General features: G+C 38.7%; 1 protein-coding gene and 1 pseudogene across 2 annotated transcripts in view; one reads left to right on the forward strand and one right to left on the reverse strand.

The window, feature by feature from the left end:
• sntg2 (syntrophin, gamma 2) overlaps positions 1–25,719 on the forward strand; it is an 81,601-nt gene that overhangs the window by 38,493 nt on the left and 17,389 nt on the right. The window contains exons 5-11 of one of the 2 annotated variants that reach the window (XM_063908204.1): positions 2,475–2,599; positions 11,627–11,756; positions 14,163–14,201; positions 14,780–14,896; positions 20,371–20,433; positions 20,546–20,617; positions 21,403–21,612. In XM_063908204.1, coding sequence (XP_063764274.1) covers positions 2,475–2,599; positions 11,627–11,756; positions 14,163–14,201; positions 14,780–14,896; positions 20,371–20,433; positions 20,546–20,617; positions 21,403–21,612 — 756 coding nt within the window. The remainder of the gene's footprint in view (positions 1–2,474; positions 2,600–11,626; positions 11,757–14,162; positions 14,202–14,779; positions 14,897–20,370; positions 20,434–20,545; positions 20,618–21,402; positions 21,613–25,719) is intronic. The other variant, XM_063908206.1, reaches the window with a different exon arrangement.
• LOC134882075 (U2 spliceosomal RNA) lies at positions 21,993–22,143 on the reverse strand (annotated as a pseudogene).

A 25,719-nucleotide genomic window follows, 5' to 3' on the forward strand; every position in this document is an offset into this window, starting at 1 on the left:
ATTGCCACCATCAGGATCTACCCATAACCATGTCACGTTAACACATTTATTTCTGCTAAACCCAGGCTGCAATTTTAGCTTCTTGTAATGCTCATTACTGCCTATAAAAGCATAAATGTCCATCAGATCCCCCACTGCAGGCTCACCATTTTCAGAAAATCCATTAAAAAGATTTTACAATGGAAAAACTGCTGCCAGAAACAATGTAATGCATACATTTGAACGGCAATTGTCACTAACATGCTTTATAACTCAGAGATAAAATGAAATGGAAACACTACTTTACAGTCCAATTGATGACTACACTTGGCGGAAAAGTGCCACCGTTTGTAATAAGACCTTGAAAGTCGCTCTTTAACCTCAGGTGAGACGATGTTGCAATAAAAGCAAGATGGACGATTATGGCCCAATTCTAAACTGATACCTACTGTACACCTCCCCCCACCCACTTTTATCCTGTGTGTTCATGTGGAGGGTCCGCCAAATTAAATGCAAATCAGAAACAACTAATAAAGAGTGGAAATTATTTAACCCTCCAACAGGAAGTCTGCATCTGCATCTGCACCTCATCTAAGATTAAGATGAATTAACCTTGATAACTTTAGAATATCATCTGAGCTTAGTTTTGATGATTTCTGAATTATTGGCATGAAATCCAACAACTTTCTGAAACTTAGAGAAGCATAATTGCTCTTGAGAGCTGCTGTGATTTTCTCATAATGTGCTCTACACAGACATGTGCTCGAATGGTAGTATTCCATTGGTACAAGTCTCATCAGTGTACGATCAAAACTCACTGAACTAGCAGCCAAGAAAGAGCAAGAAAACTGCTTCACTTTTCAGAGCCATAGCTATAAACAGTCTTTGCTGTTTGTGATCAAAACTTGTGTTCAAGGTCATAAAAACGCTGTCGAAGGTTAATCCGATGTCTCTGTTTCACTTTGAAATGATAACTGATAATCCATCATTATTTATTTGTAATGAACTGGTAGGCCTACGGCACAACAAACGATGCCATTTCTTCAGTTTTTTTCCAGGACATTTGACAAAGCTCTAAGCGGTTGACCAATCACAGCAGAGTCGCCAGCTAACCAATCAGAGCAGAGTGCGCTTTTGCAAAGGTGGGGGCATGGGCTCTTCAGAGCGTTTTCAGAGTGAAAAGTGGTCATTTATGTACAGGCAGTGTGAGGAAAATAAAGCGCTTTTTCAACATAGAAGCATGTAAACATGTCAAAGTGGAGCAGCAAAATACATATATGGACCTGAAAAGTAGCATGATAGGGGACCTTTAACACAGAACACCAAGCTGTCCTGATTATTGGGTTTTGTAGATTGTTTTATTTTGAAATGTATCTTCCTCCTTGTGTCTTGTCTGGTGCCTCTTCCTGTGTTTGCCCTCCTGTGTCTGATTGTCTCATTGTGATCACCTGTTGCACTTGTGTTTCTCCTCCCCTCCCCAGCTGTGTCTTGTCCTGTGATTACCCTTCTATGTATTTAGTCTTGTCTTTCATTTATGGTCCTTGTTCGGTAGTCGTTACCTGCCTGGTCCTGTCGATGTTTCTGTGCCTGTTCCTTGTGCCCCCCTGGCCAGTGTTTGATAGTTTTTCTTTGTTTTGTGGTTTGATATGGTACCCTTTCTGGTCCCCCTTTTTTGGAATCAGCTTTTTGGAATAAGCCTTGCTTTGTGTTTATCCAAATGAATTCAGATTTAAAACGAGAAGAGGTGAACAAATATAAGCTCCATGTTTGTACTTTTTTTTCGTTTTCTTTTTTCTATATTGAGTTTTTTCCGAGAAGTTAAGAAATTCTTAACTATGATCAAGAACAGTTTCGATATTTCCTGTTTCTGCTGGAGAGAGAGGAATTTGCCCCAAGATTTGCCAATGTGTTTACAGCCTCCAACTTAAAGAAAGCGCATAATAAATGACAGGAAAGCTGAATGGATGTTACAAAACAGCACTGTAAGTATAGAATGATCACAAACTCTCACTTCAATACTAAGACATCTAGATTAATAATAAAACGTCCAGATTGTAAAATAGAGTTCTATTGTAATTGCTATAAACTGAAAGTTGCTGATTTCAAACCATGGGTATGAAAAGTTAGGACAGTGCCTTATTTTCCTTGACAGGGGTGATGCATTTATCCTCCTTAAAGAAGGAGCCTCATTCAGCTGAGAGTTAGACAACAGCCAGGGTCCACGTAGTGGGAGGGTGTAGGGGTCTGTTTGGAATTAGGCCTCTGAGCGTACACAGGAGCAGGTCACGATTTTAATAAGGTTATAATGATTAAAGGTGCAGGTGTTATCCTTAAAGCAATTCTCAGTGTCAAAATGTTTTCTTTTTTCTTCTGTATAGCTGGTTATGGAAGGATTTCTTTGATCATGTAAATGGTGCAAGTGTTTCATCGAGACCAGATTGTGGATGATCAAAAGAAGCAGGAAGCTCATCGCATTGTGTATGTATTCCACGCAGGCTCCGTCGCCCCCTTCGCCCTCAGCTAATGAACCAAAGTACGAGAAGCGCTGGCTGGATGCCGTCTCCCTGCCCCTGCTGATGGCCAGAGTCTCCAGATACAAAGCGGGCACCGATAAATTAAGGTAAGGGTAATCCTGCGTGATATAATTCACCTCCGAGGTAACACAGTTCACTGAGCACAGTTGTTGGCTTAGTGAGCGCTCCTCATTTAAGTGAAGGGACGTTAAAGCCAATATCTATGCACAGGCATAAACGGTTTAAAAGGTCACTTCAGCCGTGAGAGAAGGTGTGACTGTGAACACCGGTCAAACTTGTTAATGCATTAGCGTTTTATGCCTGTCCCTTTAGGGTGTTTGTAAGTGTATCCTTTTATAGATTTCCAGTTGTTTAAGCATTTTTATCCTCTCAACTGAGACAAAAATCAACCTTGGCGCTGAACAATTTTACAGAATTACAGATGATACAGCAGTCATAGCTTCCTATAGAGCATATTATTCACAAGGCTGAATCACATTTAATTATTCCAGCCCACTCTATTTGTGCAGGCTAGACTAATGACGGACACTAATTCCAGAATTGTCATTATGAAAGTCTGACGAGAATAGATGAACACGTTTTTACCTCTTTGACGCTTTTCCAGTCTAAAATCTACCTTATTTAGACCGTTTGTTTATGGTCTTGGTAACAATGGATGGTTTAAAGCAAACAGGGAGGCTAATTAAATATATAATTTAATCTTTTCTAATTGTTTTTTTATACAAATTGGAAATAATTCACCTTTCTCGTAATCACTTCACACACTCTGACTGAGCAGGGTGTGTCTAGTTGCACAATTAAAGAAATGCAGGTACATGACGATAAATAAATAATGGAACTCTGCTTTGCTGAGTTAATTAGAAATGTGTATTAAACTTGTTTATTGGATGTCTCATTAGGTATCACCCAATTGTGGCAGCTGCCCATGATAAGGCAACATGCTGTACTGTAGAAGGATGTTTCCATGGAGCTGAAATGTTGTTGAGATTACAGAAGAACAAAATAATTACAATAACAACTATTTTTTGTTGCTGGTCCGCTCAAGGCTGCTGAAATCTAAAGCTTTAGATTCACCTTTACTAAAGACATTAGTGTCCTCTGTGGCAGGGGCGATTTAGACAAAATGTATTGGGGTTATTTTATGGTCAGCATAAGCACAAAAGAAAAAACCCTATAAAGCTACGACACAATTTACTATACTTTTCTACTACTGTGTTGCTTCTTTGGCTAACAGTATAGCAGCTGCTGTCCATCCGTAGCAGTCTATAACCTCAGTAAGGACTTCCGTTTTACCTCTGGGCTACATTTGGATAAATCAACACGCAGTCCAATAAACAGTTTAAGTGCAGAGTGAAATATTGAAGAAATGTATTGATGAGATTTGAAGCTCATAGTCTGACTAAACCCAAACAAACATCAGGAATAGCTGTCAATAAATAGCCCTGCAGGCAGAGTGCACGTCAATATCTGAGTTTTCTTGGCAGTGCGGGGCCGACACGGCAGTATCAGAATGCACAAACACAGATCAGATCCAGGTAGATGTTAACAGGGGTCAACAAGTAAACTTTGACCAGATGATCTTAGAGCAACACTGTAAGACTAATGCTGAGTCTCAATCAGGATACTTCCCTTAGTTCACTGCCATGTTGGGCACTGTGAACGCTAATGTAGTGTGTGAATTTTGACCATGTAATGTTGTTTCAAGGTTTCAAGGTTCAAGGTTTTATTTGTCATATGCACAGCAGATACAGCGTATATGTTGGCAATGAAAATCTTATGTCGCGTGCTCCTCCAACAACTCAACATACATGGTGCAAATAAGATAAATAAAATAGTGCAAAAAGAGAGAAGAATATTTACAATAACAACAATAAAGATTTAAGGATGTGAAATATATACATATGTGGAATACATTGAAAGTATTTAAATACTTTACACTGTTGAATGAGGAGGTATGGACAGATGCATATATTATGTATAACAGATGTATATGGCAGATATGTATAATATATAGATATGTGTACTATAAACAGATATGTATGGCAGATGTGTATAATATATATATATATATATATATATATATATAATATATATATATATATATATATATATGTATGTGTGTACTATAAACAGATGTGAGTAGACATTCACACAGCTCAGGAGTTCAGTAGTCTTATAGCCTGTGGTATAAAACTGTCTCTGAGTCTGGTGGTCTTGGTCCGGATGCTGCGGTACCGTCTGCCAGACGGCAGCAGACAGAACAGATTGTTGCTGGGGTGATGGGGGTCCTTTAATATCCTACCGGCCTTCTTCCTACACCGCTGGGTGTAGAGGTCCTCCATGGATGGCAGCTCCGTCCTGGTGATGTGCTGAGCAGTTTTCACCACCCTCTGTAGAGTCTTACGGTTGAGGGCGGTGCAACTTCCATACCAGGCGGTGATGCAGCCAGTCAGGATACTCTCGATGGTGCACCTGTAGAAGTTGCAGAGTATCCTGGAGTCCATGTTGAACTTCCGCAGCCTGCGGAGGAAGAAGAGCCGCTGTCGAGCCGTCTTCGATATCACCCTGGTGTGATGTGTCCATGTCAGGTCCTCACTGATGTTTACCCCGAGGAACCTGAAGCTGCTGACTCTCTCCACAGGAGTCCCGTCGATGGTGATGGGTGTGTGTGCCTCTCTCTGCCTCTTCCTGTAGTCCACAATCAGCTCCTTTGTTTTGCTGACGTTGAGATGGAGGTTGTTGTCCTGGCACCAAGATGTCAGGGCTCTGACCTCCTCTCTGTACGCCGTCTGTTGTCTCAAATTTCACACAACTGCTGTGCCCTCACTGGAATTAACTATCACAACTGTTAGCTAGTTAGCTAACAAGGCACCGACAAGTAGCTAATTAACTTGCTAACTGGCAACAATGGTTTGTGGTACCAAATCATTACAGACTGCTTAATTGACCCTACAAAATTGTACGGTGGCTTCTTTTTAACACCAGATTATAAGTATGTTACTTAAAATAAAAATACAAAACCTTGAGTAGAACTTACATTCACACTTCTGTGACAGAGCAAAAATGGCAATCATTCGTTGTGAGAAGTGTCCAGCGTTCCACACTTAACTTTTAAACCATTATTAGTACATTATGTACTCATAGATCATTTTGCTTCCCTTCATATTGGCACACTTTGCACTTTCCTTTATGATCTTGAGTACTGTTATGATCTGTTGTTAAATACATTTGTAATTTTTCTATGACAAACACAATATAATAAGTAATAAATAGCAATGTGAAATATATGGCAAAGCTACAAAACTAAAACTGAGACTTGTGGAGTTTTTATACCCTAAACTTGACCAATCTCCCCGATGGTGTACAGTATCTGAAAGTTCATTACCATTTGTCAATTTGTTAATGTGAACCTTTACATCCTATGGATGCCCCAGGTCTGATGTTTTGGGTGCGTTAAACCTAAAGCTCACAGCAGCTCATTTTATACAGTAAAGTCAAGTTTTAAGAAAATGATTCACTAGAATGAAATGGCTACAATTTGGATCGGCTTCATCACTTATGAAGGAAATTTGGCTATATTAACTTGATTTAAAATACTCATAGTTATATTTTCCATTCCATACATTTCATTTACCAGATTCTTTCATACTGAGTTGATTGAATTATTATCTTTTAACCAGCTCCTTGTCAGTGTTTAATAATTGCAACTTGAACGTATAAGAAAGTGTTTTTTATTTTTTTTATTTCCTCTGGTATTTTCCCAATTAATGGTAAAAGTGGGTTCTTGAAGAAATACCCGACATTTCGCTTATAGATATTTCCAAGCGGCCACCTAAAACTGTACTTTGGTTTTCCTTCTGTTCCACATTCTTTCGAAGCTACATTTTCTTTTCTAGTGAAATTAGAATTTTGGGTGTCTTAAAATACTGTATTTCAATCTTCCATATGTATTCTTTTAAGTAGTTTGAGTTGGTTATGAATTTTTGACCATATAAGTTAGCAAAACGTTATTGGAATTATTCAAGAAAAGTTCATTTTCCCATTGTTTAAACAAAAAAAGTACCTTAAGGTCATTCCTTGTTGAGGTTGTGCTTTGTAATATACTGTATAATCATGAATAGTTACTATTAGTGTTGCTGGGAAGGAATTGTTGACTCATCTAGTGACTGCAGACTGTGTTGTTAGTGTCTGATAGATTATACTCTCTTTAAGTGATCCTGGCTGGTACGGAGGATCCCAGATGGCCTGACAAATAGTTTTCCCAAAGATTTTTTCTCTCTTTTAAATGCATTCCATGAGGTTGAACTTGTTCCTTTGTTCATGTTCTTGAAACAAGAACACGTGGAAGGCTGACAGAAAAAAATCAGAGCGCAGACCTTCTTTCCTTTCCGTGTACAGATTCTCCTGGCAAGGCCGAGATGTCAGACCAGCTCCTCGGTCTGACAGTGAGATGTTCTCAGCCTTTTGTTTAAGCTGTCTAAGCGAATCCATTTAAAAGGGAAGGGAACTTGCAAATTAAATGGTTTATTATCTTAAAGCATGCAGTCATTTGCATACAATCCTAGTTATGTGGTAATATCAGGCTTTGATAATGCAGTCTGTTCTTATTTCAGTGTTACTATAATCATTCCATCGATATAAAATTCAATTGCATTGGGAATCCAAAGAAAACACATTTTCCATCATAAATTATGCTGAAAACTATATAGCCTAAAGCTTTCCTTGCTTCACTAACTGGAAAACATGCCATGTTTCCTCCCATTGCCATTCATATCATAAATAACGACAGAACCAAAAAAATATTCCCATGTACACAGAAGAGTTATTTTTGTTTAATTTACCTTATTTTATTTATATAAGTAGTTGCACTAAACCAATTTATTTGAACACAGATATTAAGTAAATTCAACTTGATTATATTTTTAATTTCAGCCGTATTACATTGACATTTTTAGCTAAATCATTTTGAATAGAGTTTTCTCAAATGTTCTAAATTCCAACTAAACCCATATCATTTTAAAGATTTTCTATATTGAATTTACTCTTTAAAAAAAAAAGAAGAAATCCAACCAAACCCATTTTCAGTTTGCTAAACTGGATTATGTAGCTATAACCGTTTTTGAACCTCAGATCAATTTAGTGGATAAAATTAAAGAGGACATACAGTATTCTGCTCATTTTCAGATTCATATTAGTATTTTGTGTCTCTACCATGACGTGTTTCCATGTTTTAATGTTCAAAAAGCTCTTTAACCACCTCTTTTCACCCTCTGTCTGAAACCAGAGCCCAGTATATCAATATATATCAATGTGTTGGAGCGCTAGCCAATAGAAGCTTGAGTGTTTCATAGTGATGTCACTGTGTTTATGGAATTAAACATAGGTGTCCAATGGAGGTGTTTCAGGCAGGGGGGGAGTATGTGGGAGAGAAATTTCCTCTGGAGGTAACACAGGGATATTAGCCTTTGCAGACCGTTTACATGCACAAAAATGTATACAACACTACAGGAAATGGAAAACCTCCAAAAGCATAAAAGGGACCCTTTAAGTTTAATTTAGTTAAAGTGATTAGCCAATATTACCATCTTAACTTTCAATACATTAAAATAAAGCAAACTAAAAACTCTGACTTTATTGTCTGTTAAAAAAATGTACTACAACCATCTATCTAAAAACAAAAGTAGGCGAGGCACAGTAGTGAGTGCCTTGGGGAGTGGTGCAGATGTATGAAAGAATCCCCCGCTCCCTGCATCCTTCTCTCACTGAGGATTCCAGTCCTGCTCACTGAAGGTGGAAAGGCTTTAGCAGCTACGTCTGACAGGGTTGTGTTCTCCTGACAGTGATCCGCCAGCTGTCTGTCACTTTGATTAATCTCTGCCTTTGGAGCTCTTCATTCACTGAACATTCCCCCATTACTGCATGCCCTTTTTTTCTTCTGTCAATAGCATTGACACTTCAAAAACATAAAGTAGTGTCTATGTGAAGATTACATGCTGACTAAAACATGTCATTTTCATAAATGTTTGTTTGACACAGATCTTGTTTTCTCCTATATGGAAACATCCAATGGAAAAATCCCATTGCTTTTGGTTGAGGGAGCCCTTAGGATGCTAACATCCGGGTCTGCCTTCAAAGAAACGTCATCACTGCATCACTCACACTACATTTAACATGTGTGACATCTTCCTTCTGTTGAATGTGACCTTCATATTGTTGTGGAAATTCACCACTTTATCACCTTCTGGTAAGACAAGAACACATTTACAAGCTTCAAATCAAAGTTGTGTTATTTAATAAAAGTAGAGCATCTAACAGAATCAAGTTCCAGCTGGAGGCCAGATAACCTGCACAACCAGAGTAGTGCAGGATCTGGCCCCGATCAAACATTAAACCAGATTCTTAAAGGGAAGGAAGAAGGGGAACAGCCAATCAAATTCTACATTACAGGGTATTGGAAAACATTTGGCCAGAGGGGCAAACTGCATACAACCAAGCAATTTACTTAACAGTGGGGTCAATGTTGGCCAGACGGCCGACAACTTGCATAAATGGTAATTATAAGCTAAACATAACAAAAGTTAAAGAGACAGCCATGTCTCTCTAAGGAAGTCAACATTTTAGCAGCTGGGTGTGAATTTCATTAGTTAGATAAGTCTAGTCTAAGGAAGAACCTGTTGTGGCATATATATATATATATATATATATATATATATATAATTAAATGAGACTTATTATACAATTCTGCGATGCATATGAAAAAAACAGCCTATTATTATAACCATGTAAAGAAATACTATGTTAAATAGTTATTAGTAGTGCATTATGAGGTTTTCCCTATTCTGTAGTGTGTTATACAGGTTTTTATGGATGTAAATGATCTGCAAAGGATAAAATGATTTTTAGTATCTCCCCCTACCCCCCCTTCCTGAAACATTGGATTCCTTTGTTTACTTACGTAAAATAGTGACATCTCTATGTAACACTCATGCTTCTATTGGCTAGTGGTACAACACGGCGGGACAATTCCCAAACATCTCTAAGCAGTTGACCAAACACAACAGAGTGGTCCAGCTAACCAATCAGAGCAGACTGGGCTCTGGTTTCAGACAGAGGGTGAAAAGGGTAAAATAAAGAGCTTTCTGAACATTAAAGCTTGGAGATATGTCACAGTAGAGACACAAAACACAAATATGAACCTGAAAATGAGCATTACATGCTGCCTTTGATTATTGTGATATCTTTGAATAGCAAGAAATCTTCACAGCTGCTACTGTGTGAATGAATAAATGTCCGCTCTGAGGCAATTATACGCTGCCAGTTGATGCCCTTTCCTTCAATGTGGAATCTTGATAATAAAATGAAACGCCTTAGTTGAAGGGATCTAACTGATATACTGTAGATTCAGTCTTATATAAGTATGTAAAAACTATTAGTATTAGTGATGCTTTTTAGTTGTACAAATCACAGCATTAAGCAACATTGGGTCAGGCACACTGACATAAAGAATGTTCACCCTTTTTAAGTAAAAAAAACAACATTTAACTCCAGTAAAGATCAGATGCTGGGTCAGTACACAGGCAGCGGAACATAAGATTTTAACAAGCCTGTTTCAGATACAGTATGAAAGTCTTGCTCACCAGAGGATATGTTATAAATGCTGACTTTGTACCATCTGACCTAGAGGTAGGTAGGTGTGTGTGTGTGTGTGTGTGTGTGTGTGTGTGTGTGTGTGTGTGTGTGTGTGTGTGTGTGTGTGTGTGTGTGTGTGTGTGTGTGTGTGTGTGTGTGTGTGTGTGTGTGTGTGTGTGTGTGTGTGTGTGTGTGTGTGTGTGTGTGTGTGTGTGTGTGTGTGTGTGTGTGTGTGTGTGTGTGTGTGTGTGTGTGTGTGTGTGTGTGTGTGTGTGTGTGTGTGTGTGTGTGTGTGTGTGTGTGTGTGTGTGTGTGTGTGTGTGTGTGTGTGTGTGTGTGTGTGTGTGTGTGTGTGTGTGTGTGTGTGTGTGTGTGTGTGTGTGTGTGTGTGACTGTTTGGTTAAGGAGCTGTCTTAGAGGATTTCCTTCTTCATACTGCACATCCATGCCTTCTATAGTCTGTGTTTTTTTTACCTTCACCTCACGTTTCTCCACAATGCACTCACATGCACTGCCTATGTTCAGCATGTCTTAAAATGTCCCCTAATGTTACAAATTCTCCCATCAGATTAGATGACCATAGCATAAAATTGCTTCCTTTTTTTAATGGCATCTCTGAGGCTAAAAGTGTCAGCAGCGTGCAAATGCACTTAAATGGAAATGTCAAAAAGTATCACGTTCTACTGATTAGTGTAACCCCCCCTTTGGATGACCAATAAACACCCCTTCTAGTGAAGGATTCACTTGTGTCAGAAAAACATTGCGCCTAACCTCAAAGCTGTCCAAGGACATGACCTAATCCTGAAAAATACCCAAAATAGAATAATTTGTGCTGTTAAGAAAATAAATTCTATTGGGTTAGTGAAGGGTTGCTCTTCAACATGAACTGCGGGGTGTATTTATTTGACATCTCTTAGACCGCTTTGGGATGCTATGCAGGGAAAAATAAAAAGGATATATCATCACTTTTTTTTGTATTACAGTTTATTGAATTTTGCTAGGTTAGACATTTTTTGGACTTGCTTTGTGATTGCGCGATCATAGGATTCAAGGATTTTTGTTGTTATTTTCGCAATAAAGGGTTATGGACTTGAAATCAAATTCTAAGAACAGTTTCCACAGAAAGAATGTGAATGGTGACTACACAAATACTGTATATCCGGCATTGTCAGGATTTCTAAGAATGACCCTTTTTCTGTTGTAAAAGGTTTTGTAAAACATGCTGTCCAGGACGGAAATATACTTTCTATTGGTCGGTCAGGACCCCGGACTTTGCATCTCTGGTGAATGCTTAATAATTTAGTATGGCCCTTGAAGGATGATATACAATTGAAATGACCCTTGGAAAAAAAAAAAAGTGCTCCACCCCCTGGCTTTAAGTTTCGTTACGGGGTGACTAGAGCAGCTTGAGCTTCACTTTGTGCATGATGTCTTTGAAGCTTCTTCACCCCTCCCATCTAATTCTGACCTCCATTCTCCTCCAGGTCCAACTGTTTTGAAGTGTTTGCCTTGGATGGAGCCAGCACAAATATTCTTCAATTTTGCACTGCAGCAGAAAGCACCGACTGGCTCCAAGCAATATCTACAAATATCAACGAGTTGACACAAGAGAATGTAAGTCCATCTCTTACCATTAAAGGCTTCTTGGGATCTTTCTCTGAGTCTTTATTGAAGGTGAAAGCTGTGATTTTCACATTTGACCTATGACATCCAGTAGCTTAACATCGGGGTAATTTACTCGCTTGGGAAGTCATTTTAGGAAAGACAACACAGAAAAGTAGAAATATGTTTTGCCCACAGTTTCCCGATGCTTTTTCACACACACGTAAACAAGTGTTGCATGGTTTTAGTAGACCCTTCCCGTCAAGCACTTATTGAGTCACAGTGGCACCTCTCCCCCCTCTGCTGACAAAAAGAGCTGCTCTCATACCTAATTAATGACTGCAAAGTAGTCATTCGCAATATGCACTCTCATTTCCTCCATTTCACTTTGATTATCGCACTGATGATGTGATGCAGTTTCGCCAAGGACACAGACGTTCTGTATGTCGATTGCACAGCTGCCGTAAAAAAAAGAAAAAAAGTGTGATTAATTCCTGCCTGCATCACGTAATTAGGGACGTCGAAGTGTGATTGCTAAATGGCCAATCAGGATGTAATTGTGCGCCTGCTTTTGGAGGGAGCGGAACTTTTGCTTTAATGACCTTAAACCTCTAAATAGACGCGGCGAACAGCCTCGGGGTCCCTCGTGTGTTTTTAATGTAAAGGACTGTCATCTGGAAGACTGCTGGATGCTGTTTGATGTTCTTTTAGCGAGACGAAAAGAACCGGGCAGCTTGTTAGCGGCTAATTATGTAACAGTTCTTCATGTGAGAATTTACCTTCACTTCGTAAGTGAGGCGAGACTGCAGCAGGCGCCATGCTGAGTATGATATGCTGACACAGCAGGGGTCCCTCAGTATTAAAATGTTTCGCACGGCTTTGCAACATTTTTTATCAACATCAACTCCGAAAAAATACATAGTAAGAGGTAAATGTTTCTGCGACTCCTAACTTTATACCTTCTTGGAGCCTTAACTTGGTTTCACATTACGTTAAACATTAATCCTCTTGGTGGAACTGAACCTTTTAAAATAAAAAAAGGTGATTCTTTTTCTTTTTTTTAAATACAAAAATGTAAAGACATGTTTAGTTTTGCCAGCCTATATTTGTGCATTAATTACTCTGAGGTTTAGTTGATTAGCAAGAAGTCTACACAGACACTTCTATGAATAAATAAATATGTGGAACTGCTCCAAGGGAATGTCTTCAAATACATTTTGTTATTTGATATTGGAACTATCGCATTTAATTTTATTCAATTAATAGTAGATGTGTTGAAGTGTTTGTTCTGCCTTCTCAAGTAACCTGAATCCAGTTCATATTATCTCAAATTACTTACTGTATATAAGATATTTAGATTCTCACAAGAACATGACGCCCGTATACAAGATAATTTGAGATAATAAGAGAAATAAGAAATTAGTTACAGGGGTTGTTCTAGAAACATAGTATTAGGGCAATACTGTGGTGCCGATCCTGTATACAAGATATTTAGATTCTCGCAAGAACATGACGCCCGTATACAAGATAATTTGAGATAATAAGAGAAATAAGAAATTAGTTACAGGGGTTGTTCTAGAAACATAGTATTAGGGTAATACTGTGGTGCCGATCCTGTATACAAGATATTTAGATTCTCGCAAGAACATGACGCCCGTATACAAGATAATTTGAGATAATAAGAGAAATAAGAAATTAGTTACAGGGGTTGTTCTAGAAACATAGTATTAGGGTAATACTGTGGTGCCGATCCTGTATACAAGATATTTAGATTCTTGCAAGAACATGACGCCCGTATACAAGATGGCACAGTGGACGTAAACAACAACGCAATGTCGGAGCTCCATAAAAACAAAGCTGTCTATGCCGCCTTATGCTCTATTTGACACAATTTTCATATTTTTGGTGTAGTTATACCGAATTTGACGAACAGAAATAATGTTTTCTGGCATCACTTTAAAATGTTATGGGGGAGATCTGCATTTTGGTATGAGGGCACATGCCGAAAGTAAGAGGGCGCAGCACCCCTGTTACCTGGTTTAGACAACACCCCGAGTTAAACACGGACAGTGCACATTAGTCAACATTTCTGAAAATGTGCCAGAGTTAGCTGTAGTCTGGAAATACTTGAATTTGGTCATAACACAGAATTCAAAATAAAAATGTAATTAGTTGCCTTCTTAGAACTCAAATTGTGATTACATTTGAAAAAACATCAATATGTACATTTTTGGCGGAAAAAATTCAAAACCATTTCTTAAAATACCAGGTTTTGTCAAGCAGCAGCAAAAATATATAATTAGGGTTGGTCAATATGTGATATGACTATTTTGAGGTGTTTTCAGGGGTGAGGATGACTTTCTAAATAATATACTGTATATAACAGCTTCTTATAAGTGTATTCTTTTTATCTCACAGATAAAGATCATCAACAAATACTGCTCTTCAGATGATCAGGTATGCAGACACATCCTTTGGAAAATGTACTGTTTTACTTTTTATTGATAGTTCTAGTAGAGATACAGGCAGTAAACGCTGTGAGAGGCCAGAATCATACCGTTAATTTAAAGTGTAATGGACTCTCTGTTCATGCATCACTCACAGCCACAACATCTTATACAGGAAAAGTAATACAGGTGTAAAGATAACATAACATCGTCTGCGTACAATCGCAGCGCTCAAGCTCAGGTTTCATCAACCTTGGAAACATTTTGGAATCCTTATTTACCACTCAGCTGGGCGGGTAGGAGACAGGGAGAAAATGTGCATTATAGATCACAAGATCTAGTTTAAAAAGTGTAGCTGATGAAGCGGTACAGTGTATGCAGTAAAGATACACTGAGGAAAGCTAACAAACCTCCCCAAGTCAATCTGAGGTAGAAAAAAGGGTATACCATTGCACACAGCTGGGACTGCAGCACCACTGTACTGTAGTTCTTTAACTCAACACCTCTGACTGTACACACACTGCTATTCTGGTCTGATGATGGAGCAAGTACTAACAATTGTAAACATATAAATGTCATCCTTTGCAGATTGTTCACATGGGCTGGGCATGTGAAAGCCCTGAGGGTAGCGCCGCTGGTAGAGCTTCAGCTTTCAAGTTCCTGGCACTGAGAGGACCATATTTTTATATCTTCAGAAGCCCCCCGGTAACTACTCTACTGTCATTTTCCATTATTATACACTTTTAATTTCTCATTCAGATCTGATAATAAGCTCATTTAAAAAAAACACTTTAAGTGGTGCAAATAATTAGCTTAGCATGGATGAAAGAAGCAGATCTGGTTTTTGGTACCTTTCGGAAGTCACTTTGGATAAGCTGAATGTAATGTGATCATCATGCCCTGCTCTTTTTGGGGTTAAAAGCCATCCCTCGTATTTGAGCGGCGGTTTACTAGCATAATAACAAGTAGCTAATTAATTAATAGCCCAAATCCTGTGGCCAATCAGGAACAAAGTTATGTTGCTGATCAACAAAAAACAGCTTGCTGCAGCTAGTGCTTTCTAGCTATCCAATTTTAGAAGCCATTGTCTATTTGCTTGTTATAGAGATAAGCTAGTCTACTGTAACCCTCTTGTTACGGCTAACATTTAATTGTGATAATCATGGATTTTCAGTACATTCTGTGGCTCCTTTTCACCCAAAAGGTTGTTGTTCTGAACACAGGGAAGTGACATATGTATACCCTCATCTATACGGTTGTGTTCATGCCTTTTTGAAATTGTATTTGAAATAAGTCTGACTTCATGCTGCTGCTCACTGATCTGTGGTGGCTCCCCACCATGCTGCATGGTCTATGTTTTTGAAGCACGTTTGCAGCATCTGTAATATAAAGTATGTTTCAGTTTATTGCACAAGAGAAGACAAGCGTGCAGTCACTGGTGATGAATTTAGATGTTTGACACTTCTGAAAAGCCCTGACTAGATTGCAGGTTTTTATTCCAACTAAAGTCTATTCATTCTTATCGAGTTGAAAGCGTCCTTAGGCTTTCTGTACGGTTATAACTGTGACACCATACAGCTCCAGAACATACTGTGAGTGCTGATATTACTGACAGTTTCATCACACTTTTTGTTGCATATGCATTTTGTCCTTGCTGACATTTAAAACAGTGTACCCCATTGAGACAATGCTGATGCAGTACAGTAGGTGCAAAATCAGGAATAATTTATTGATACCCGGGGGAAATTGGGAAATGTTAAAAAATAACACCGTAAAACAGATTGATTCAAATAAAAAAAATAAAAAGGGTAAAAATATGTCCAATCTACTAAAATGTTTTTTTTAAAATATGTAAAAACGGAAAAGAAAAATATCTAAAATAAAATATGTATATATATTAAATAATAATTTTTAAATTCAATAAATGTGTATTCAAATTACAAATTAAAATGCTAAAAACTGTGGTTCATGATTAAATGAGTTGCATGAAAAAACAAGAACCTTTATCATAATAAATACATTTGACATATTTAAAATAAAAAACTATAATATGAATAAGAACATGAGTTGAAATGTACAGTATGAATAAATAACTACAGCATTAATACCAGAGAACGTCAGAGTATGCTCAGTGTAAGATGCAGCTCATCATCAAAGAAGCAGCAGGATGTCACAGCCTTAATTATTAAATGTGGTTACACATGTGACACAGGTATAAAACATTTAAAGCATTTTTGTATAAGGCTTAATGAGTTTGCATGCCGATGCACTCCTATTCTTCTGCTCTAGCCTATGATCTGCTGTATTATATTTTCAATATTCATTGCTTTACATTTGACTCGTTTTGATTCAAAGTGTTTGCAGTGACGACCTCACAACTAGTGCTCTTGCTGGAGGTGGAAAAACCTTTAAGCATGCAGGTTTTTAACAATGAGATACTTAGTATTTTCCACTGACACCAACTTTAATTAAATCCTTTTTGGGTTGAAAGACGCAGTATGTTACCTGAATTAATATAAAATGTAATGAGCAGATCCACTGCCAGGGACACACTTTTAAAGTTTCATATCTTTATGTAAGTTTTCTGATTTATATTTCAGTGGTTGAATGTAACAAAGTACATTTCTTCAAGTACTGTACTTAAATTATTTTGAGTATTCCAATTGTATTCCACTTTATACTTCCAGTACATTTAAGAAGCCAATGTTGTATTATTTACTTGTATTTGTTAGTTACTTTCTTACTTTGGACTATTCAGCAAATAGCTAATACAAAATATGAATCAACTAATACATGAAATGTTGACATTGTTTATATGTTAAGATGTCTAGCAGCAGTTCATAAAGTAATTCAAATTCGCTGTAAATGAAAGCATCAATAATCACATTTCAGTACTCTATCATAATCGATTCTGAAAAGGGCCATTACTCATGATAAGTACTTTTAAAAGTATATTTTGTTTCTTCTAATGCTGTAATTTTACTTAAGTAAGATTTTAATAAGTACTTTTTTCTTGTAACAGAGTACTTCTTGCACTAACTGTATATATCTATTAAAGGTCCAGTATTATCTCAAAATATTTCCCCCGTTGAGGAATAAGACATTTTCTCCCTTACATGATCACAACACACACACGACAGCTTTAAGGCATGATACAACATATTATTCTGCTTGGCGCCATTTCTTTTTGTTCACCAGGAAGTGGGTTGGGCCATCTTTTTTCCCAGCAGTGATTTAGCGCTGCTCTCATCTTTAAGTATAAAAACCACTGCAGTCCAAAATGTGCCTCTCTCATCTTCTTACTTCATTTGGCAAGTGTTTCCTCAGGTTACTCATGTTCTGGATGCTGTGATTTGTTGTGCCAAGGTGGGGTGTGAACATTATGACTTCAATCTGCTCACAGGCTTCTTGCAGCTGCTGGCTGTAGACTAATATTTACTGTACAAGTCTCAGGGCAGTGTTGATCTTATTTCACTTTCAGTAAGAAAATAAATAAGCGTATTTCCAAAATGTCACACTATTGTTTTAAGACATATCATAGTTTTCCCTCTGAGTTCTGTGACACGGAGCTAAGAGGGTCAGTGAACTGTTTCCCAGCCAGCTGTCCCTTTCCTCTGGAGAGTTGTGCTAACCCTGGCCTCTGACACGCCGCTGACACCTCCCTCTTTGGAGGAAATGAAGTGCTTCGTCTCGCCAGGATAACCTGCATGCTTAATGCAACTCTTGAATCCATGAATAACGTAGGTGAACATGGATCATGGGCCCGCTGTGGACAGAATGCATTGCATCTTAAATGATTTATTCTCCTGTTGTGGAGGTGGGCTGCCTTTTCACGGCTAGGGTCATGACGGAGCAAAGAAAAAGCTTTCAATGTTGGGGATTTTTAACAGCATTGCAGATGCATTTGCTGCAGCCATTTTTCTCTACAAAAGTTTCAAACTTTTGTAGAGAACTGAACTGAACTGAACTTTTGTGCCTCTACTGGGACATGTCTCCATGATTAATGTTCAAAAAGCTCTTTGTTTTTCTCAAATTGTCTGTGCTGCAGCATCTCTTTTCACCCTCTGTCTGAAACCAGAGCCCAGTCTTCTCTGATTGGTTACCTGGGCGGCGCTGTTGGAATTGGTTAAAAATTTCCGCCCCCTAGCCTATCACGTACAATGCGGCAGAAGTAAACAAAGAAGTCCAATTGAGGCATGCCAGGCAGAGGGGGAGTATGTGGGAGAGAAACTCCTTCTTGAGGAAAAGGAGGGATTTTAGCCTTTGCAGACCATTTACATGCCCCAAATTCCTTTACAACACAGTCCACGAAAGGGAAAAGCACAAAATACAAATATAAACCTGAAAATGAGCATATGTCTTCTTTAATGTCAGCAAACCCACAGAATTTTAAATGAGCCTCAACAGTTCATAAAAGAGTAAGTACTTAAAAGAAAACTATAGTGCACTTGTTAGCGTTGAGAAATAGCCTTGATGGACTTTATATCTATAAGATAAAGAATTGTTGATGGCAGGAAATGTTTCTCCTTTTCAGCTGAACATTCCAAAGGCAATAAACATTTCTGAAAGCTTTAACAAAAAAGAACATAGTCTGATGGGAGCAGGTGTGAGCAGCGTTAAAGTCTATCAGAATGGTTTAATGGAACACGCCCGGAGGTAATAATCCACTAAGTAGCCTCTTGTCGGTCTCAGTTAGCGAGCGCCCCAAGTCCAAAATGCAAACTTTTAGTGTAATCATTTGCTTGACCGAGCTATTCAAAGCACCTTTCTAATAATTCTTCATACCAACATGATTATCTCACCCAGGTCTGTGAAAAGGGTACTGTGAAAGCAATAATCACCCTGTAAAACGTACATATCTTGTTTTTTTTGCTAAGTTTCCAAACAATAACGAAAATGTTAATTCATGGAAATGGTTTTGCTCCCCCTGCAATATGTGGAGAGGCAGGATGAAATCTGGAAATGATTTCAATCAGAAGAGACTTGTTTTGTTGTAACAATATATACAGTATGTATTGCCAGGAATACACAGATGAATGTAATGGTGTTTGGCGATTAGACCCCGTTGTGCGGGAGTATCATTCAGGAGGGGGAAAACCGAGCCGATGAACCCCCCCTGGTGTAGACACTGGTGGTGGTGGAAGTATGAAGGGATTGATGGAGGTCGGTCCGAAGAACAGTGGTTTAAGCCTGACATGAACCCTGGATTTGGGGGTGGAAGGGGTGGAGGACGGCTGCGTCGACTCACCTTAAATGACAGCTGTGAGGAGGGAAGAGAGTAGATTTAAAAGGTTTAACCATGTGCTGTGAGTGGCTTGTGGGGATAGAGGCAAAGTGATAGGTTTAGCTGGTGAGTGAACGCCCCTGATTGCTGATTGGGAGGGGTGAGCCCAGGAAGATGGAAATATGTGAATGATAGACATAAAGACGGTCTTCTTGGTTGAACTTGCGCTGAGCTTAAACTGCCACATAGGATTAAAAGGTAAATTTGGTATTTGATTGTATTTATAAAGGCCAATGGTTACCACGCACCATCAACCAATTTCCTTTTCTTTGTATCAATGTCACCCAGTAACCCTAACTGGGTTACTGGGTGACTTGCCACCTTCCGCTACGACACAATCTGTGCCAAGCAAAAAAAAAATGTGTTATCATGCCTAAATGCTGGTGTGTATTGCATGTATAACAACAACAAAAAATAACTAGAATTATATTTGTATTTATTTATTTACCTCCTTACTTACTTACTACAATGGAACCCGCTCGGTCAATACCTGTTCATCTGTTGGACTTCATCTCACAGCTAAATTATGATGCGAATGAAGTTGACGTCAAACATCACAGTAAAAAGTAATAAATGTAGTTGTTGAATACAAATATGTTACACTCACAAGCCTACTGCATGCCACTTGTCCAACAGCAGAATGAGAGGACATTTATCCCCTATCGATTTTGATTTCTCTATATACAAACGCGGATCATCGATCTCCAATGACATAGTGTAATTGTTTGATCCATTGACCATCATATTTTGGCTCTTTGTAGTTTAAAATATGCACGGTAACCTTCATTTGTTTAATGGATAGGCGTGGATCTCAGAATTATTGATGAGTTGAAGTTTGAAGATATTTGTGGATAATGCAATTGTTATTTTCTTGATGTAAATGTTACCTGTGCAGCAGGTGCAACAGGATAAAGCCACTTTGCTCACTGGCAGTCATCCACCCATTCCCACATCTAAGGTACATTCATTTAGCATTTAGTTTTTGGATAAGGAGGTGCTGCTAACAAGTGCAAAGAGTTGTTTTGATATGCTGCCTCTTCATCTTACTTCCCTTGATGTTCATTTCTCAGATCAGTGCTGCTGACTGGGGACAAGCTGAAACCACATATAACCTCTATGAGGTTCTTTTCAAGGTTCACAAGGTATGTACAGAGCACTGCAGCTTTCATCTAAGTATAGATGGCTGTTTTTTGTCTTTTTATATCAGATAGAATGGTGTTTCAGGAGGCCTATAAAACAGGGCTCTCTATTCCTGAGGTCATAGAGTGGTGCAGGGGATGAAGTTTTTGTAGGCTTCCCCGCAAGTTAGCATCGCAAAGCTGCACCAACAAAAAAACAATGGAATTTTTCCTTTGGATTTCAGGGTATTAAGGATAAATAAGATACATGGCCAACACAACTTTATGATACTTGCCTGTGTGTTCAGCTAACTTGTATGCTAAAAGCTAACATTTGGCTATAAACATGCCTGCGAATCACCACTGCTGAGCTAGGTTGCTAATGATGATGTTTGGTAGTCTCATTAAGCCATTCAACATACAAAGAAGCTTTGGGCATTTACGAGTGGGGTATCTACCGACACATTTGATGTCAGAAAGTAATACCGGAAAATCTCTGAAGCTTGTGTTAGCCACAGATCTTATTTCAGTCATCTAACCAAAAACACGTTAAAGTGACTTTGAGATGAGGGAAACGAAATGCTAAAATGCTAACTAATTCCCGGGTTTTGGGACTCATTCCTGCACTACTCTATACTCCTGATCTACAAACCAAGATATACATATAAAAAATATATAAATAAACCAGTAAAATGTATTTTTCAGAGAAGGAAGGAAATTCTTCTTCACCCTTCCCCAAGTACTAAGAAAAGTATAAATTAAAAAAAGAACAGACGGCAAAATGTAAATATTAAAATGTTGTGTCGTAGTTGTGGATGGCAGAGGACTGCTGGCTCCAGGCTAGGCTCTACCTGGGGCTCGAGCATTCCCCCGAGCAGCAGGACGGCGAGTCACTGTGCTTCAGCATTCTGGTCGGCCACGGACAGAGCCATACCTTCAGGGTGGAGCTGGCCTCGGACCTGGCTATCTGGGAGAAGTCCTTCCAAAGAGCTGTCTTCTTGGAGGTGCAGAGAATACGAGTGAGTATTTCCATATAACTTGTTGAATGTTTTTGTTGTACTGTTTTTTGGTGAATATTATTCAAATGAAAATAGTTTTTCCATCAAGAGATCTTCTGCACCTTTTCACATTGGAAGTTTGTTGAACTTTTGAATGGGACGAAAGTGTACACAGTAGAGTGCAGATCTCCCCAATGTGTGTCTTAAATGAACAGCAATTTTATTATACAATGGGGAAATGGAGGAATCTAAATACTTTTTTTATTGTCACATACACTGCCCACAAGGGCACTGGTACCTCTTTACCTATGAGTTCATGCTTGGTCGGCTCGGGAATTGAGCCAGCAACCTAAGTCCAGCCAAATCACTTGGGACTGAGCTACTGCCACCCAACATTGCCAGAGGGGCTCCAACACCCAATCATTTGGAGTGAACGGAGCAAGCCCCTTTATATTTTTCCCAATACAAAAGACTGTTTAACAGATTGTCCCCTTATAGAGGACACATTAGATATTAAACCGATAAAAACAGATACAGCTGTTAAACAGATATAACACTTTTACCTTGGTGTCAAATAAAGAGAGGATGAATTGTACATTTGCTTCAAGTAAGCCAAACCATTTAAGCACCAAACTGTAGATTCTGCAATTAAACATTTTTACAACATGTATTTGGTGAGTAGCCTGAGTAGCTCTTTAAAACAGCGGCCGCTAACAAGTGACTAAATAAACTACTAAATGTCATCACGCTGGACATTAGCTGCCTTTAGCTTAGCGGTGGGGACGCTCAACCGTGATGTAGTTCTGGCAATTGAATTCACTCTTCAAAAATCATAATAAGGTGTGTTAATAAGTAGAGATTAACCCGCAGAACAAAACTTGTAAACATCATTAAAGTTGATTCACTGGTTTCTTATTTTCTTATATTCCGAAATCCAATTAAAAAAACACTTTGGCTTTTTGCCCATTCAATTCTAACTTCTGAGTCAGCTTACAAAAATACGTCATTACTCCACCACTCTATTGACGTACTAAAATGCCACATCCTGGCTACCGCACCAGGGCTGCCACCTCCTACACATGGATAGGAGCAGAAACACTCATAGGCCACGGCTGTGTTCTTGATGTTATTCTGTACTTAAATGCTGAAGGTAACTTTAACAGTTAGCCATCGAGTGAAGCTGTGGTCAATCTTTTCTTCGCGGAATGAATTTTGTAGATATCTTCTGGCTGATTGTGGAATTAATGTTCATCATGTTTGGATTTTGTCAGGCTGCTGTTCAGCTTATATTTCAACAGTGAAATGTTTTTACATTTTTATGAAGCTGTTTGATCGTTGCAATTGTGGTGAAAAGTGAGGTCAGATGTTATCCCTGAGTGTTTGAAGCTGGCTGTGGCGAACTGCACTTCATCTTTAAAGTGGAATCTCTAAAACTTGATCCACAGTGGGATAATCATGGATCAGAGCCAAATAATAAAATATCGGCATAAACCAGCAGATCCATTTTGTTGTGTCACTGAATGTGTTTTCAGACAGATGGTCCCCCTACCAGAGCATTTGCTGTATAAAGACTGTGACATTGAGAGATAGAGATATGTTTTTGATGTAAAAACAGGGGTTGTTTTACATTCTTAGTCAGGGTTTTTATCACACCTGTGGTTTGTTTTTCTCAAATGTTGAAGAAGCACTCCAATTTTTTACTTTAAGAGGCCCTATTATGCTTTTTGGGATTGATCCCTTTCCTGTAGTGTGTTAAATAAGTTTTTGTGTATGTAAATGGTCTGCAGAGGCTAAAATATAACCCTTGCGCTTCTGTTGACTAGCACTCCAACACATTTACATATTCTCTTAGTGATTAACAAATCCAATCCGAGCTGGCCGGCTAGCCAGTCACAACAGGAAAGAAGAAGCAGATTAGATATTAAAGAAAATAACTATGTTGCACGTAGCCTTTTTATTTATCGTTGCTTAAAGGGGTAGTTAAGAATTTTGGACATAGGACCTAATTTCCAAGTTAGCCAGTGTGCTATTTATCAGTGGAGACTGTTTTCAACACGTTTCATCCAGTCCTTCTAGTTGCAGAGTTCGCTGGTGCTAGGCTAGCGCAAGTCAACAGTTTCTGCTAGCCTGCCAATAAAAACAGTCTTAGGCACTCCACAGTACAACCGAGGCAAATAAATTTAAACGCCAGACTATCGATGTAAATGTCTGTGTTGATAGAATAATGTTAATGTTTTCGGCGCAGCTTCGTTATTACACAACTAACCGGAGCAAAGTATAATTCCGCCGCTGCTGAGAAACTAGTCCCTCAAAATGTAATGCGATCATTGCGATGCAAAGATAGTTGTATTTCTAACATTATTCTATCAACACAGACATTTACATCGATAGTCTGGCGTTTTAATTTATTTGCCTCGGGTGTACTGTGGAGTGGGTAAGACAGAAACCGTTGACTTGCGCTAGAGAACTCTGCAACTAGAAGGACTGGATGAAACGTGATGAAAATGGTCTCCACTGATAAATACCACACAGGCTAACTTGGAAATGAAGTCCTATGCCTAACATTCTGAACTACCCCTTTAACATTTGTTCTGAATAATAGTGTTGCTTTCACTCTAGTTAACTGTCATTTTTTTAAGAAATCATTTTAATCCTATAACTTTAATCACTACTACCCCTTCCTACCAATTTAACGCTTCATCAGTGAGAGGTGATTGCACGCGACGCAAAGTCTTTATTTCCATAGATCCTTTGTGCTTTAAAATGTCTTATTAAGAAATTAATTGAATTTCAAATTGAAAGCTAGGCAGCGCTGTTTTCCATAAATGTTTTGTTACTTTCAATGTATTTAACCTAAAGAATTAGTCCTCACATCAATGAGCCATTAAATTGCCTCTTAAGAAAATATGTTTAAAGTGTAAAGGCGATCATCTCTTGTGGAGACTGCATTGTGAAGCAGCTCTCTAACTGCCCATCAAAAGGCTAGAACTCTAAAGAAAGTATCAAAGTCCTGGCCTTAGTTTTCTTGATGTTGGGCCAATTTATCATTTAGTAACATTTAAAAGTTTAAAATAAATATATTACAGAATATAGTCATTTGAAATGTTCATCATTTGAGGTACTTTAAAAGTCTCCTATTATGCTATATTTGAACAATATATTGTAGGGCAATAACTATACAAAACGTGTCTGTTAAGTGTTTTGCTCAAAATACCAAACACATCACCCATTGTAGCATGCCTCATACCCCTTTCTCAGCCCTGTTCCTGAAGTGCTGATTCTGCGACTGTCTCTGTCATGATCCTTGTTTTGTGTCTGTTGTTTCCTCTTTTATTTTGAAATGTTTTCCCCTCTTGTGTCTTGTTAAATTTCACTTCCTGTCTGCGTTTCCCTCCTGTGTCTGATTGTGTCATTGTGTTCACCTGTTGCCCCTGTGTTTCTCCTCCCTTCTCCAGCTGTGAGTTGTCTTGTGATTACCCTTGTGTATTTAGTCTCTGTTCCCCTTTTGTCTGGTGTTCGGTTGTTGTCGTTTCCAACCTGGTCTTCTCCAGGTTACCTGCCTGTTCCTGCCCGTCCGTCTGTCTGCTCCTGTTCCCGGTGTCGCTGTGTCCCCTGGTTAGTGTAGGTGAGGTTTTTGTTGTGGTTGAAAGTACAGCTTTAATTTTAATAAAGCTAGCCTTTTGTTTGGACCCATACCTGCCTCCCTTTTGTTTTACTGCACTTGGGTCCTGTTTCCCCAACCCCTTGACAGTGATTCGGTCGTACAACAGGAGCAGACAGACGGATGGGCAGGAACAGGCAGGTAACATGTACAAGATCAGTTAGGAAACGAGGACGACCGAACAAGAGACAAAAGGGGACCAAGACTAAATACAAAAGGCTAATCACAAGACAACTCACAGCTGGAGAGGGGAGGAGAAACACAGGGGCAACAGGTGAACACAATGACACAATCAGGCACAGGAGGGAAACTCAGACAGGGAGTGAAGCTAAACATGACACAAGAGGGGAAAACATTTAAAAATAAAACAGGAAACAACAGACACAAAACAAGGATCATGACAGCTAAAGCTGCCGTGATTCTTAAAAAAAAAAACATATTATGTTCAAAACCACATCAAGCATTAT

Source organism: Eleginops maclovinus, chromosome 19 (assembly GCF_036324505.1).
Source record: "Eleginops maclovinus isolate JMC-PN-2008 ecotype Puerto Natales chromosome 19, JC_Emac_rtc_rv5, whole genome shotgun sequence".
Lineage (NCBI taxonomy): Eukaryota > Metazoa > Chordata > Actinopteri > Perciformes > Eleginopidae > Eleginops > Eleginops maclovinus.